Here is a 16,793-nt window from a genome sequence, read left to right on the forward strand (position 1 = left end):
GTACGGAGAAGAGCGTGAGAGATGGAGGAGCAGAAGTTACCTGGATGATCTTGTCTCCAGGTTGAAGGAGTTTTGAAGCAGGTCCCTCTGACTGAACCCTCGTCACGAAGATGCCCTGTTGATCATTTAGGATTTGATTATTCATTATATTAGTTAGACTGTTAGCACCAGTAAACTACAAAAGATCAATGATATACACTATTGTTAAAATACTAGGGTTGGTAAAATAACAACACACACAAAAAAAAAACATTTTCTAATTTTCTATATATGTAATATATTCCTGCGATGAAAAGCTGAATTTTCTACATTATTACTCGTGAAATGATTCTGAATAAATGATTCTAATATGCAGATTTGCTGCTCAAGAAACATTTCTAATTATTAACGTTGAAAACAGCTGTGCTGCCCAAAGTTGTATTCTTCAGGATTTCACGAAGACTGAAAAAAGCAGTATTTTCTTTTTTTAAACAAATCTTTTATTATTATCCATATACATGTTAAATTCAATGCGTGCTTGCTGAATGAATTTATTGATTCCCTAAAAACAAAACAAAAAAAAAACATGAAAATTTTACTGAGCACAAACATTTGAACAGCAATATAATAAACCGAATTTATTAAGTTGGCACGAGCATTTTCTAGGTTGTCGCACACCTAAAAGTTCGCTCTTTTGTCCAAAGTCCAAATCATATTAAAGTGTCCCTATTATAGATTTGTAAAAAATGATCATGACATGACAGTTAGTGAATGAAAACATTCTGCACAGTGCACCGTGTATACATTTTTTTAACTAGTCACAAGCTGCTTCATTTTGACCTCAATATTACACATTACCATATTACCAGCCCACTTGTATTTTTTGTTTTGGTCTGAATTAAAATGCTAATTCATTCTTTGCCACTAGATGCCGCTTTTTGAGCCTTAAAAGCTCACAAACACTGCTTTTATATGAAATCGGCCGATTTAAATCGATTCACGTCTTTTTAATATTCTGGTTTTCAGATGCTACTAAAGTCTGTTGTTCAGTGCAAGTTCACAGAGAGTGAATCTAACGATCCGGACAGACAAACTGAACGAAAAACCACACAATAAATAAATGAAATAAAAACACTTACGTTGTCATCTGGGTGGAAGGGATTTCCACGGCCACCCACTCCTCCTGATATACTGAAACCCAGCTCAGGGTTCTTCTCAATCTTCACATGGAGCTGAAGACAAGACACACTTGTCACAATACCCACAATGCTTCAGTTATACATCAGTCAACACGAAATGGCTACAGGGGCAAGTGATGAACACTATGAAGGTCCAGAAATTCATGAGAGACATTGTCAGAATAGTCCGAATTGTTAAATAAAGTCGTATTTTTTGCTTTCTGTCCATCTAAAAAGTACTCTTCCTGCTTCTTAAAACACAGACTGAACCACTCTTGGCCGATGGACTACTCTGACAACGTCTTTCAGACTTTTCTGGTCCTTGATAGTCATTGGGACCCTTTTAACAGGATGGTCCGGAAACGCATCCGCATGTTGAGATTTCAGAACCGCGGGCACCTCCTGCTGCAGCGTCTCGTGTGGGACCCGTGGAGGGCCCGGGGGCTGCTGGGACACTTTGAGCATCAGATAGTCGATGAGCTGCTCTCGTGAGGGGTGACGGGCCATCGCTGGCTGACCGCAGCTCATGGGAGATCTCACAGGAGGACACATCTGGCCGTTCATCAGAGGCACCTGGCGGATAAATGCACACCAGCACCATCAAGACGGGCACTACTCTTTAAATCATCTGATCATGTTTCATCACTCCGGAGTCAACCAACGACATGTCTCCTCAAAGATAAAACAATTCCCAGGGTTTTGCCCAGGCCTGTGGACTAAACAGAGGCTACTCTGAGAGATTTCAGTGACGTGGAAGCGAGTCATGAACTTCACTGACAGCAGATAGAAATCAGCAAAGCTTTATTCAGTTTTAACTGTTGCGATATTTTTTAGTCACTGAAACGAGTTCAAGAAACATTAGCGGGCCAAAAAACCAAAGCAGGGTCCTTTGTAAGCGTTTCCCTACACGTGATGCATTTTCCAGACACCAGGGGGCAGAAAGTTCCCAGAAAACAACTGATCATGAATCCCATCAGAAATCCGTGATAATCCACCTCACATAAAAGACAATACAAAGCATTTTTACAAGCTTTCAAAGTCATACAAAAAGAACATTTTACAAAGTAGTTAGTAAAACCCAGTAAAAAGTTATTTTACATTAACTTCTAATTCTAAAACTTTTTCTTGCAAAATTGTACTAAACTCATATTAAACTACGTATATTAAAAGCGGGACGGTCCGATAAATTAAATCATGCTAATGAATGTATAAAGATTGTGCGAAATATTCGTAGCCGGTTAATTAACAATTGCATTTACAAGATTTATGAATCCTAATTTTGGCCTTCTTTCACCTGTTCCTTGCTGTCAGTTGTGAGCATGTTTTAATGTGCTCAGCTATCATTAGAACACGTCTGATGATTCTTTAAAGCAGCGCTTGTTAATTAGAGCTAATTAATCAATGCTAGAGTCAGGCTTCCCCACTGGGTCAGCATCTCAGTCCCCTTCATTAGCACATTAAACACTATATACCTCCGACAAGCTGGCATAGGATGTGTTCATAGAGGTTTCATCAAGACTTTAAATGTTATTTGTGAACATCATCACATAATGCATTTTATTGTGTGTATATGTAGTTCGATACGAAGTAGCACATAATTTTATGTTTTCAAAAACAAAAAGCACTTACTTTTCTCAGAGTGTCGATATGATAGCCCTGTTGTCCGTGTGGACTGAAGACATCGTCCTGCAAGGAAACAGCACAAAACATCTTTAACAAGCTAAGAGACAGGTGGAACGTGTCTGAGGATGCTTATGCAGCCATTATGGGTTGTTTTTTTGAGTAACTACAGCATTAAAACATACAGCTACATAAGATTTAGATGTGATTGAAAACACTCTGAAATTAAATCGAAGGTCTGGAAACAGGCTGGGAACTGATGCCATTTCCCATAAATGCGAGATGATTAATGGTGCAGTTTTCATTTCAACCAACATAAATACTTTTAGTTTTCTAATCAGCCATTATGTTTACTGAGTCGATGCTACAAAAATATTTGCATACCATTTTCCATAGATTTCACGAGGCTTGGGCTAAGAGCGTATATTGTGCTTTCAATCCCACAGACAGAATGAAAGAGTGTTTGTTTCCAGGACTTTCGTGTATATGGTTTAGTGGTTAGGAATGTTCTTAATCTCCCATTACTTAGACAACCCAAAGAAACAGAGCAATTGTGTGAACCAGCAGACACTGGATATAAACGGAGAACGGTGCATTTGGGGTGGGGGCTCCATAAGGGCCATTCTGTTCAATGCTTGCTGCTTAGAGACCATTCAAGAGACACTTTGGCAGAATTGTATAGAAAAGAGCAGCTATGACATTCTGCTAAACATATTATTTTGTATTTTAAGGACAGAAAAGTTAGTTGTATGGGTTTGGAACAAGAGTCTCCCTTATCTGACCCATTTGTGACCTTGGACAACAAAATCATAAGTGCTAATTTTTCAAAACTGAGATACATTATCTCTAAGCTTGCATTGATGTATGGTTTGTTAGGATCGGACACTATTTTGCCGAGAAACAACTACTAGAAAAAATAAAAAAATCCAATCAGTGAGAAAATTATCTTTAAAGCTGCTCAAATGAAGTTCTTAGCAAAGCATATTACTAATCAAAAATTATGTTTCAAAATATTTATGGAAGTAAATCTACTACATACGTTCATGACACATGATCTTTACTTAATATCCTAATGATTTTTGGTATAAAAGAAATCGATAACTTTTACCCATACAGTGTATTTTTGGCTATTGCTACAAATATACCCCAGCTTAAGACTTAAAAAGTTTTTGTGGTCCAGGGTCACATTTGTTTGTTTGAGTAACACGTACTGTTTCCGTGCCTCTATGAACAGGGTTGAAAGGCACTCAACATATTCAGCTTGCACAGATATTGCTAGGTAACAAATGCATCTTTTTAGCTGGGAATACACAAATTAAACAGCAAGCAGAGAGGATGACCCTTTGGGAACTGAGAGAGACTGGGTCTCTCAGTGGGGCGATACTCACGTAGGGCCCATGAGCTCCAATCTGCCATCCGTCTAGAGCGCTAAAGGCCAGAGAGCTCTGACTGCCATTGAGAGTGGCCAAAGACCGAGAGAGAGCGCTCTGAACACATGACACATGCACACAAACACACATGCACTTAATAATGAAACGTGAGCATGCGGTAACCATGAGCACACTCTGAAACATGCAAGGGTTAGAGGAGGTTAATGCGTTAATGTCCATGTAATGTAAAAACATGCAGAAAAAGCATTTTTATGAGGAGAGAAAATAAATGATACCATATACATGCAGTTAATGCTGGAGCGTGTTATTTGAGAGGTGAGGTCCAGAAACCAGATTGTGAGTGCACTATGATGCCAAGAGGTTGTGAGTGGTTGCCAGGTTGCTAATCTTTGTCCAAATATGCCTACTTTTCTACTATAGTATTAGCAAAAACGGTGAAGAGAGTAATATGGTCTGAATTCACAGTATTTATGATACTACAGAAAAAGTATCAAGATGTCCTATTATGTCCAGGAAATCTTATTTTTTTAACGGTTATGAAGACTCCTTATCAACTATAGCACCTACTCTGTACTTATTTTTTAGCATCCTGCTATGATGTTGCTTTCTGGTCCAAATTAAAAAAAGCCCATCTTCAAATCTCAACGGGATCTCAAACAACCTGCTCCAACACACCTGCCTGTTTTTAATCCTGTAATCCTGAACACTTTAATTAGTTGGTCCAGATGTGTTTTATTAAGGCTGAAGATGGACTACTGCTGCACTACGACAATTCATTTGCGTATCTTCATAATCTAAACCTGTTCCTGGAGGACCACTGTCCTGCAGAGTTTAGCTCCAACACACCTTGGACGTTTTTAGCAATTCAGAGGACCTTGATTAGCTGTTTATTAAGGCTGGAGCTTAACTTAGGACAGTGGCCTCCAGGAACAGGTTTAGACACCCCTGGTGGTCTAAGTTCTATAACCCCACTAGACCACGCGTCTTTATCTCAGTCCTGGAGGGTTTAGCTCCAACCCAACCCTCAGCACACCTGATCCAGCTAATTGAGCTGTTACTTGGCATGCTAGAAACATCCAGCCAGGTTTGATGAGGAAATCTGGACATAAACTTGGCCTTCCAGGTTTGGAGACCCCTGCACTAAAGCAGTAATGGGCTACTGGTTTTTAACTCTATCCCAAATAAAACATACCTGCCTGTACGTTTTCAAGCAAACCTGAAGACATAGGATGGATGTTTCCGGTGTAGATGATTAGTGATGAAGCTAAACACTTCAGGATAGGAGTCCTCCAGGAGCATGAAGGACTTTGCAAGTTTAATCGATTTTTAAAAGTAGTAGCTTTCCTCAACTAGCTGCATACTTGGATATTAAATGTATCATTTATGTTTAGTGCATATAGTACAGGACAAAGTTTAATACTCCGTTATGAATGTGATCAAACCCCCTAATTTCAGGGGCCAGTTGTTCAAAAGTAATCTGATCGGACTGGATTAAATCTTGAAAATGGGTTGTTCAAAAATAAGAAAGGAATCTGAATTTGGATTAGGGTTAGGGAATTTGGATCCCAAAATCCAATCTTGGTTAAATCCTTAGTTTGTGTCATTCAAAATGTTTGAGTAAGATTGGCATACTTTTGATCCAAAAAACTGGATTATTCTGATCATTCAAGTACAAAAAATGTTTAATACAACTGGTTACATTTTTTTAAAATCCTTAGAGATGAACCAATCAGAAGTTGTTATTTGTGTAAAGTCAATGCAAAACTACAATACAAAACACTGGCCCTCCCCAGCACTAGTAATCCAGATTTGAAAATCTGAAAAATTGTGGATCTGGATCAGGTTGATCCAATTCAATTGTGCTTTGAACAAACAAGATGGGTTACACTATTTGTAAGACGACCATACCTTCTCCATCTTCTTGGCTTCGATGTGTCTCATGACCTGATCCCTCCAGTCTGCTGGAACTCTGCCGCCTCCGCTGACTGGCCCGTCCAGCAGCGAGTGCTCCGACTTCACCCTCATGCTGGGTCTCTTGCTGGGGCTGCCGTGCTGGTAGTTGAAGTCGCTGACGGACATGGTCCTCTCCGGAAGCTCGTGAGGTGGGGGCCGGGCACTCTGCGGCCGGGGAGCGTTGGGTCCATCCATGCTGTACGTGCGGGCGGACAAGGGTCTGTGGAGCGCCTGGCTCATCTGCAGAGGCCCTCGGCCCGCCGCATGAATGTCCCGGTAGGTCATGTACTCTCCTTCCCCTCCTGGCATGCGGCGAGGGTCGGGAATGCACATGGGGCTGCCAGAGGATCCGCTACCTTGTCTTTGCAAGGTGCCACGCTGGCCAACAGATGGCAGCATCCGCTCTTTGGCCCACATGTCCGGGGTCTTGGGCGGGCCTCGTTGCTGGGGCTGGGGATAGGGGGGGGCGTTGTTCCGGTTGGAGTAGTTGGTGTTGGCGAGGGAGTGCTGCGGAGGGAGGTAGGGCTGCTCGGGGGGCACGGGGGTACGCTGGCTCCACAAGTTGTCTTTGGGCACAGTGCTACTGGCGTACTGGATGTTGTACTGCGGAGGGGGGCCAGTGGGGTAACGGGCGCTGCTAATTGCAGGTTTGGAGCTGGATAAGAGGTCAGAGGATGATGCAGAGGAACCGGGGTAGATCTGCAATGGCTGGTCGTTTAACAGTGAGGCGGATTTGGAACGGACGATGCTCTGGCCTTGAGCACCGCTTATTGATGATCTGGTCGCGCAAGCCACTTCGTAAGGAGGGCTTTCTCCCTCGATGGAGTATAGCTTCATTCCTCCGGCATCCATGTTGGCAATGCTCTGAGATTTCGCTACAGGGGCCGGCGGGCATTTCTTCTCTGGAGAGAGTTCCTCAGTGCTACGAGAAAGACTCATGTCGCTTAAAGCCGTTACACCTGTGGACACGGTCCTCGTCGACTCGTACCTCAGGGGAACTTGATCTGTTCTGCCATTGAAATTCTCCCCAGACTGGGTTTTCCGAATCCGGTTGCCATTCTCAAGGTTCTCGAGTGACACCATGGCATTGTTGTTGCTTGACATGGACTCCTTGGCTGAGGGACTTTTGGTCCTTTCCAGGTCCTCATACGACACCATGTTGTCAGGTGGGAATTTGGCGACGTTCATGTTGATCTGATCCCACTTGCTGTACTGCTCTGCCACACCGTTGTTTATGCCCTTTTCAATGAGGGCTAGCCTCTCCTCCATAGAGAGACTGTAGTCGGCCATATGGTCAGACTTGCTTTCATAGCTTTGCTGGTTTTTTAGGATGGACTGCAGGGACGTCTCAGAGCCATTACAGTTCTGGAGTAGAGGGGTCATCTGCTTCAGCTGGTTGAGGTTTTCATCCTCTTGTCTGAGTTTGAGGAAATCAAATAAAATTTAAGAAACATCTGTCAAACATTAATTTTGTCAGACATTTTTTATTTAGTTTTTTAGTCCTGTGTCAAATATACTGTTAAGTTATCCTATTTAGTCAACCTCGCCCTTTTTTGTTTAGTTTTAGTTGACTAACCCCTGGATTCACAGACAAGGCTTGAGCCTTGTCCTAGACTAAAATATAAATCAGAGCTGTTTTCAGACTGAACATAAAACATGTCAGTGCCTTTGTTTTGCCTTGAGCTACACACCAGTATTGCTTTTTTCTAAAGCATGTTTATAAAAATGTCCTAATTGAACTATTGCCTCATCTTGGCCTAAATGTCCGAGAATTTCAGTGTCGGTTTAGTCAATGAAAACTTTGATTAATGAAACTTCACATTTTTGTCATGCTTTATAAGCATGCCGTCTAAATAACTTTAGACTTTTGTGATTATTTGGCGATGTAAGTCCTTTTTTAGAAGCTGCTGCATTGCATTTTAGTTCTTTTTCCATAGAGACACACACAGTTAAACACTGCTGTTTACTACATTTTTGTGTATTCTGTGTTTCGTACCCGTTCTTGGGGACCAGAGGCATCTTTGCCTCCCTCTCTGGGGTGCAGAGGGAGTTGTCCTGACTGCTGTCTGTGGTCAAGGACACTGAATCAGACATGCGTGAGGGTGAAGAGCAGTTGCTGTTGTTCTGGTTACTGTTGGCCACCGTCTCATCCAGCAAAGAGTCGGCATCCTTCCCATCATCTACAACACCAGACAGGAAAAATATCACTTGCATGTCTATTACCCATGTTAATAAGAAAATTATTAACTGATATTAAGAAAAGTGAGAGAGTAAGGCAAGTATCAGTTTACCTTTTTTGTCCTTGCTGAGAGCCACTACTTTGGGCTGGTTAATGGAAATTTCAATGAGTGGAGGTCTCATCTCGGCTATCTTCATTTCGTCCTCAGATGACAGCTCCTCTGAGTCCTGACCAGACAATCAAATCATTTTATCAATTTTCCTCCTGCTTCTATAGTGGTAAACTGAACTCATTTTCATATTAATTTCCTTAAATGATGTTCGCTATGATCATACAGCATGTCTTGACATCATTAAATATCACAAAATACAACATGAGCAAATGTGTTCTGACAGGAACTTCACTTCCACTCACAGTAAGAGAATATTATGTGACAGTGTGCTAATTTAATTTATTGCATTCAGTTTTAAAGCCCAGAGTCGGGAAAAAAATATATATAGTACACTATGACAAATGACTGAACTGTATTCTTCTGAAGCTAAAATTGTGGTTCGTTTTTCCACCCTGACTGGTCCACATTCATTATATGTTTATTCATTATAGGAGCAAATCATTTTGTAATCAATTTGTTTAAAAAGCCATATTCATATCATTTAATACTGACACTTTGATGCTGTACCTCAAGCGTATCATCATGGTTCATCATGGTTCTCATGTTGTCTGAGGTCTTGAGAGGGATCCTTTCAATGCTGTGGTTGTCTAATGAATCTATTGGCTCGTAATTTTGATGACTGTTCATCGTTGCTTTTGGCTCCATTTCAACAGCTTTGCCATTAGTGCAGGGACTTTCAATCACCTGACATACAAGAAATTCAGGGTTATTCCGAAATGTGCGCCAGGATTCACTTCTTTGCACAATCAACAGATCAATATAATAATTCTTTAAAAATCCAACCTTCACGCCAACATCCTGCACTCCGATGTGGTTCCTCTCGCTGCCCCTGGTCTCTTTTCCTGCCTCGTCGCCGGACTCGTCCTCTTTGAGTCTGTGAGCCACGGACTGAGCCGTTTTCACCATGTTCTTCAGCTCATCAGGATACGGCGTGGGGTATCGCTTCAGATTGCCCTCCTGTAAATACAAAGACACAGTTGACTTACTAATTTAATACAGAGCTTGTAATAAAATCTTAACTAAAAGATAAAGATTAAAGATTGAAAGTCTGATTTATTATTACATGTATTCATATTAATTAAAAACAAAGCGTGTTTTTTTCCACATTAAAAAATTATTCCAAATTCTCTTCAAAAAATATTTTGTAAAGACTATAAATATGAATAATGAATAGGCAGACAGACATAAATGTGACCCTGGACCACAAAACCAGGCTAACACTGCACAGGGTTCTTTTATAGTTCTTTATTTATATTTATTTTATATATATATATATATATATATATATATATATATATATATATATATATATATATATATATATATATATTCCGTGACATCAGTGTCAGAGGAAATACAGGCCAGTTTTTAGAACAGGTTGCTGAACCCGTGACCAAACACTGATACGGTCTAATTTCAAAAGGTGTTGGTGAGTTTTTACAGCAGCCACAACAAGGAGGGCTGCTCTCCAAGGGCCAGACAGGGCCACACTGGCTCTCTGAGAGCCGATAGTGATGCTCTGTCAGACAGCTTGCAAGCCTGCATGTGTTCCTGGCACTGCAGACAAGCCAGACAGCCATATTGAGTCTTCAGGGGTGCAAGACAGGACTCGAGGGAGGGAGGGAACGAGACACAGAGTATGTAATATCAGCGAGATGAGGGCTGGAAGGAAGAAATAAGCATGACTTTGTACGCTCGAGGACCCCTGAGTCAGTGAAGGCTTCCGTTTCACTTTCTGACAGGAGTCATGTCAGAGTTTGAGTTTTAATGAGATTTCCACTGCAATGCAGTGAGGTGCAGGCTATGACATGCTGACAAACCAGGTGATGCTGTTGCTCTGAAAACGCTTTACCTCAAGCTGCCAGGGAATCGAGAAATAATTCCCCCCTAGAAAAGACAATTCTGTCATCATTTACTAACTCTCACGTCGCTTCATGACGTCCTTCTGTGAAGCACGAGAAGAAATTCTGAACTGTGCCGGTCACTCCTTGTCATACGGTTATAATGATTGTAAAGTGAAGCACCATAGGACTATCATAAATGTGGTCTATGTGACAAGTGTATTACGTTTTTCAAATCTTTTGAAAGGTATACAATGCTTTACGTGATGAACATACGGAAAATGTATAGTTTTTTGTTGCCCCAATCCAAGTCACTGAATATGGAGTACCGATCCCATACTTACATACTTCTAGTTACTTATTTTACAATTTAAACACATTAAAGTTATTAAAATCAAGCCAAATATATGCAGAGTTGAGCAGGGAGTAAAAGCAATACATGCATTTATATATAATATATAATATAATATAAAATGTAATTATAAGACGCACTCTCACTCTATGCACACACTATATAATGACTGGATTTGGTAGAACTAAACATGTTACAGTGTTAACCATCAACAGACTGCATCATCACAATTATGAATATGGGACTGCTGATGTAAACTTGTATTTTATGTCCAATAAGCAGAGTAATTGCAACATATGGTTAGAAAGCATGAAGACTGCAGTGTCAGAAAATCTGTCAAATCTGAAGAGGCAATTTATAGCAATATGTTATAACGACAAGAAGATAATCTGATGGCAGATAAAAGTAAACAATAAACGAATGAGAGGTTGTTGCAAAAGTGAGCATCAAAAACACTGAACATGGAAGGTGAAATGTAAGTGATGCGCTTGAAAAGAGCTCTTACTGTTCTCTCTCACAAACACACACCTTATTATTTTATTTATATACTGTTATTATTGTATTATTTTATTTATATACTGTTGGTCCACAATAATATAAACCATTTTTAATTTTAATACTACCATTTTACATTTTAGCAATTTTATTTTAAACTGTCATTTTGACATTTTTAGTATTTAGTTTTAGTTTTAACATTTTAGATCGATTCATAAAAGATAGATACAATTTACAATGCAAATTGCTTTAAAATTTTGTTCTTAATTTCTACCTAATTTTGGTTCATTGCAACTGAAATTTCAATAACACTTATTATTTTCATTCCATTAAGTTTTTCATTCAATATCCATATTTTATTTTATTTCAGCTTAATTTCAATAAACAAAAAAGATTTTTAATAGTGCTGTCAAATGATAAACCGGAATTTACATAATATATTTGTGTGTATTTATTAAGTCTATATAAATACACACATACGAATGTATTTATGTATTTAAAAAGTAATATGTTACATTTATACATTAAATAATTTTCTGCATTATATATATATATATATATATATATATATATATATATATATAAAATTAAAATAAAATGAAAGCATGCAATGCTTGTTAGGATGGAACAAAGCAACAAGGGGCTGTGATGGGTGATATGGCGGCGCAGGACATGCACAAAGGCAAAGAGAAAATCGAGAGTGCACCCTGGACAGAAGAGGACGGTGGGAACTGACCCGCGGGGGCGTTTCTCTCTCATCCTTGTCCTCGTCACACTCGAACGCCACTTGAGCCCGCTGCTTACGCTGCTCCTCCCACAGAGACGGGTTGAAGCTCTCACTGTCCGAGTTGGGCAAATCTGTAACAGAGAGAAGCCAAACAATCAATACAACAGCACTGACATCACCCAATAACAGGCTCACGGACCTCAGCGCAAGTCCTGTGTTGAGCTCATATCAGCGTTTCGGTTCCAGTCAAGTCATTAAAACGCTAATGCAACGTCTCTCAACTGCGTGGATTAACAAACAGCAAAAACTTTGCTTCGTTTTTTTGAGATCGGTGGGCGGCTTCGCATCATTCTTATGCATCTTTCTTATTTGTGTTGTGAGCCCATTTAGCAAGACGTCTGGGTTCAGGAGAGCACTTTGTGATGTAGGCGCGCAGGCTTCAGACCATTTCTAAAGCTCAATCATGCTAACAAACTGAAGCGGACTCCTGAGAGCCGCAGAGCGCTTGCCTTCTGAAGAGTTTAGAGGGGGGGTTGCTAGGAAACAGGTTAAGACTTATTAATCTCTTCCCCCTCTGGAATCCAGCGAGCCGCTCATTTGTGATTCACAGAGCCAAACTCCCAGCAACCCCGGCAGACGTGAGTCTCACCGAGAGACAACAGTGACGTGAGCGAGCTCCGGCTGCAGGGAGACGCTGACACGGTTACTCAATGTCTATAACACTCAATATTTTACACAGAGGTGCACTGATTTTAGACATACACCAGTCAGTATTTAGCCATTTTGAGATGATCAGGTTAGCTGACCGTTGATGCTGGATTTAAACAGTCATCATAACATCTCAAACATTTTAAATTTGCTTCTTGCTTCAAAGTCAGTGCTTCACAATAAGCTCCCATTAGTTTACATTAGTTAATGCACATCTTCATTTCTATTAAACGGTACAAAAACAAATATGGTTTGTTAGGATCGGACAATATTTGTACCTATTTGCAAATCTGTGATTTAAGGTTGCAAGAGAAAATACTGAGAAAATCAGCTCTAAAACGGGCTAAAAAATTGCAGTTCTTAGCTATGCATATTACTAATCTAGGTTTTCATATATTTACAGTAAGAAATTTACTAAACATGTTCATGGAACATTATCTTAATATTCTAATGATCATTTATCTAAATCTAATCTAATCATTTTGGCTATTGCTACAAATATACCCAAGACTAGGTGATATATTAAGACTGGTTTTGTGGTCCAGTTAGGGATGTCAATGATTAACCAACGATTGATAAAGAGATGGGTGTAGCTCATGCTCGAAACCTTTCACGAAACCTACTTACTAACTATGCTTTTAATGTGATCCAAACTTTTACATTAAAACCGATTCAACACAAAAAGTTATTTTGTATTGAAATGCAGTAATAAGTCATGTTCGATTATAATTTTCCTAGATAATCGTTTCCTATCGGGGCCCTTCGCTTTGACGGGTCTACATATGTGAGCAGGACATATGTATTCATTCTTAAAACCTGTTAATTGGTTTCTACGAGATATTAATGTGTGGCTACTGTCCATGTTTCTTTTACTTTTCCCTAGAAAACCCACAATTTAACTTAAATGCAGGAAATGTCATTTTCCCCATGTTCACCACAGTAAGAGATGAAAAACGGCAATTACAAGCGTGCTATAGAGAATACACAATGATCGACATCCCTAGTCTAGAGTCACACATATATATATTTTAAGAAAAAAGTTTGAAAAAGACATTTGGAGTGAACTTGGAATATTGAAATTTCCCAATAAAAAAAAAAATTCTATAAAATTAATCTCATGTTCTAGAATTAAAATGTTAATAACAATAATAATAAAATAATAATAAAATAAAATCTAATCAGTTTTGCGCCACAGTAATACATTTCATTTTAAAATCAATCTGTCTGTATCGACTTCATGTAAGTATATCTTGACTTATCAGTTCCAATAAAAGGCCTATATTCAAGCGGGGAAGCTCTAGTGACAGCCGCAGGTTCTGCATGACTAGATACTCACAGTCCTCGGTTCTGGTCTGCTGAGGGAACATGTAGTTGGTGAGCACGGTCTTGTGCGTCTCCGGATCTTCTTCTTTCTGCAGGGGAATGAGGGGCTTCGACTGGAGAGAGACAAAAAATAAAACAAGGATCTGTGATTTGCAAAATTCGATTATGACATTTCTCAGCATGAGGACTCTGCCGGTCTGGAGCGCTCTCATTACAGATTCAGGCCACGCGGCTCAGGCTTTACACTCGTCTCGGCTTTAATCAAATGCAGCTTTATAAAACCACACATTACAATCAATAAAGAACAGCGTGCCGCTTCATCTCTCAGTGCGATCTTCATCAGCTGTCGATATTCCGGAGGAGAAACTGGTTGTTTCACGGAGAATCTTGGCAGTCCCTTACCATATGGCTCCCACTGATTGCGCTACCAGAGCTTTATTATTTCATAGCACCGCTGTTCTCATTCATTTAGCTGAATTTGTTGGAGCTACTGCTTCCTTGAGAGCAAATATCACAACAATGCAGATTTGACCGCTCGTGAGCATTAAAGCTATGCAGGTTTGTAATTAAAAGAGAATGAGGGGATTTTTAGGGTGAACTATTCCTTTAATTGATATGATATCTTGAGATAAACTCTATGCTGCACTGAACTTCAGTGGTGTGTGGGAGGGGAGGTGATTGTTATATTCAATAAGCATTAGTCACAGGCTTGATGGCCACTTGTGACAATCACTCAGGCTTTCAATTACAGATCACCCACACACACACACAGGCACACACACGCACACGCACACAGAACATCAAATCACTCTGCCAACAGCACAGAGCCTGCTGAAGGACAAGCTTTCCAAGTGTATTTCTGGGAAGTGATTGTGTTTGAGATTATTGTGATGCTGTGAAATATGTAAATGTATCACACAGACTTCTGAAATGTGATCAAATCTTTTTTTATACACATGGCTAAAATATATTTGACTGCTGTCCCAGGCAACCAATTTCTTTCATAGCTGCTACTTTCAAGTCATATAGCCCTTTCTTGTATTTGATTATGTTTTTGATTATTAGAAAAGCAATATTAGAAATCATGTACTATATTATGTAACATATGAACTGAAATTAGAGATATAAGCAATATTTAAGTCAAAGGCTTTCGCTGTACAACCAATTACACGAAAATATATATACATATACACACACACATTTTAATATTCACCTAAGCTCAGATATATTGGTATTTATGCTGACAAAGACAAAGATCATTTTATTGATCTTTTTTTGTAAATTAACAGATAGTGGGTACACTGATATATTAAGCATAATTTCTTCTGATTCCGAAACCATTCACTCATTTTTTTTAAATATTTAAAAAAAAATTTTATTTCATTAATTAGTTTAAATTTTGTGAAATGTAACATTATTTAAATAATAATGCATTAATTTTTATTTTTAATGAAGATTATATATTATCCAATAAGATCCAAAAGTCAAAATTAACTATTAACTACAACTTTCTATAAACTCCCAGTTTGCTGCTTTTTAATAGTGAGATTAAGAGAAAATACAGTCATGCAGAATAAGACATTAATAAGTGCTTCATAAGTACTTATGAACAGCCAGTATGCCAGTTATGCATGGCAATAACTAGTTAATACTGAGAATTGTTACCTATATTATATTATAGAAAACTGTACCAATTTCAAAGGACTTGTTCAAACCTATAAATAACTATTTTACATTTCCAGCATCTTGATGAGTGTGGGAACCCTGTTCGACACAATAAAATATCCATTTATTTTGTTAATTTATTTACTTTTAGAAAGATCATTTCTATTCAGTTGGTCATTAGCGAAAAAACTGAAAACACCAAAGCAAAAAAAACCCCACAAACAATCCCACCCCCTGCTTGAATTGCAGTCCTGATTATTCTACTGCTGTTTATTTCCCACTAATGACTGTATGTTATGCCCTGTGTATCTGAACTGGTTATCCCACCTGGTTTTCAGACAGCCACATTGCGGTCATCTGGTTGAGTTTAGTGAAGCTGTACGGAAGGTTCCTCAGTCTGCGCAGAAAGAAGACAAAGCAGAAACCTGATTACCGTGGACACGTAAGAAATAAGCGATAGCATGCTCATATAAAATGGAAGGGACATGATTCAATAAAAGACCCCTAACATGAGAAGAAGTCTGGTAAAATGTGCACAAAGGCTGATAAATACAGCCCAGAGAACTGCATTTTCCAGCCTGTTGAATCATAGCCAAATGCGTCTAAGTGGTTCTCTGAGAAAAATGTCAAACTAATAGCTCTCAGCCACCAGCTGTGTGGCCAGGTTGGAAATGTTTGTCATTGAAAGCTTTCGAACATGAAGAGTCTCAACTGTTGCTTCATTTGGCTTGACATTTATAAAGAAAAACTCTTATCCTTGGGTCAAAACAATGTGCTAATTGCATTTAATGATGTATGACCCTGAACCACAAAACCAGTCATGAGGGTCAGCGTTATGAAATTGAGATGATTTATAAATCATCTGAAAACTGAAAATACAAGCTTTTCGTTGATGTCTGGTTTGTTAGAGTAGGTTGATAACTATTTGAAAATCTGGAATCTAAATATTGAGAAAATCATCTTTAAAGTTGTCCAAATGACATTCTTAGCAATGCATACTAGTATTTATGAATCACGCTGAGATATATTTAAGTCAGGAAATGTCTTCGTGGAATATGATCTTTACTTGGTATCCTAATGATTTTTGGTATAAAAGAAAAATATATAACTGTAAGGCTTTGTGCTCCAGGGTCACATATGACTTGAAGAAGGTCGTTATGCTGCATTATCACCGAGCACTGCGTTTAGCATACACTGAAGGTGTTGTGTA

General features: G+C 39.1%; 1 protein-coding gene across 3 annotated transcripts in view; it reads right to left on the bottom strand.

Moving 5' to 3' along the window:
• The window catches only part of erbin (erbb2 interacting protein), a 65,175-nt gene that overhangs the window by 2,275 nt on the left and 46,107 nt on the right, over window positions 1-16,793 (bottom strand). The window contains exons 13-25 of one of the 3 annotated variants that reach the window (XM_043250247.1): window positions 15,911-15,980; window positions 13,932-14,031; window positions 11,897-12,018; window positions 9,256-9,429; window positions 8,980-9,156; window positions 8,413-8,527; window positions 8,118-8,301; window positions 6,077-7,538; window positions 4,166-4,264; window positions 2,787-2,843; window positions 1,557-1,730; window positions 1,119-1,211; window positions 41-115 (exon numbers count right to left, since the gene is read on the bottom strand). In XM_043250247.1, coding sequence (XP_043106182.1) covers window positions 41-115; window positions 1,119-1,211; window positions 1,557-1,730; window positions 2,787-2,843; window positions 4,166-4,264; window positions 6,077-7,538; window positions 8,118-8,301; window positions 8,413-8,527; window positions 8,980-9,156; window positions 9,256-9,429; window positions 11,897-12,018; window positions 13,932-14,031; window positions 15,911-15,980 — 2,902 coding nt within the window. Of the gene's footprint in view, window positions 1-40; window positions 116-1,118; window positions 1,212-1,556; window positions 1,731-2,786; window positions 2,844-4,165; window positions 4,265-6,076; window positions 7,539-8,117; window positions 8,304-8,412; window positions 8,528-8,979; window positions 9,157-9,255; window positions 9,430-11,896; window positions 12,019-13,931; window positions 14,032-15,910; window positions 15,981-16,793 lie in introns of those variants that run through there. The other 2 variants (XM_043250249.1, XM_043250250.1) reach the window with 2 other exon arrangements.

Source organism: Puntigrus tetrazona, chromosome 10 (genome assembly GCF_018831695.1).
Source record: "Puntigrus tetrazona isolate hp1 chromosome 10, ASM1883169v1, whole genome shotgun sequence".
Taxonomy (NCBI): Eukaryota; Metazoa; Chordata; class Actinopteri; order Cypriniformes; family Cyprinidae; genus Puntigrus; species Puntigrus tetrazona.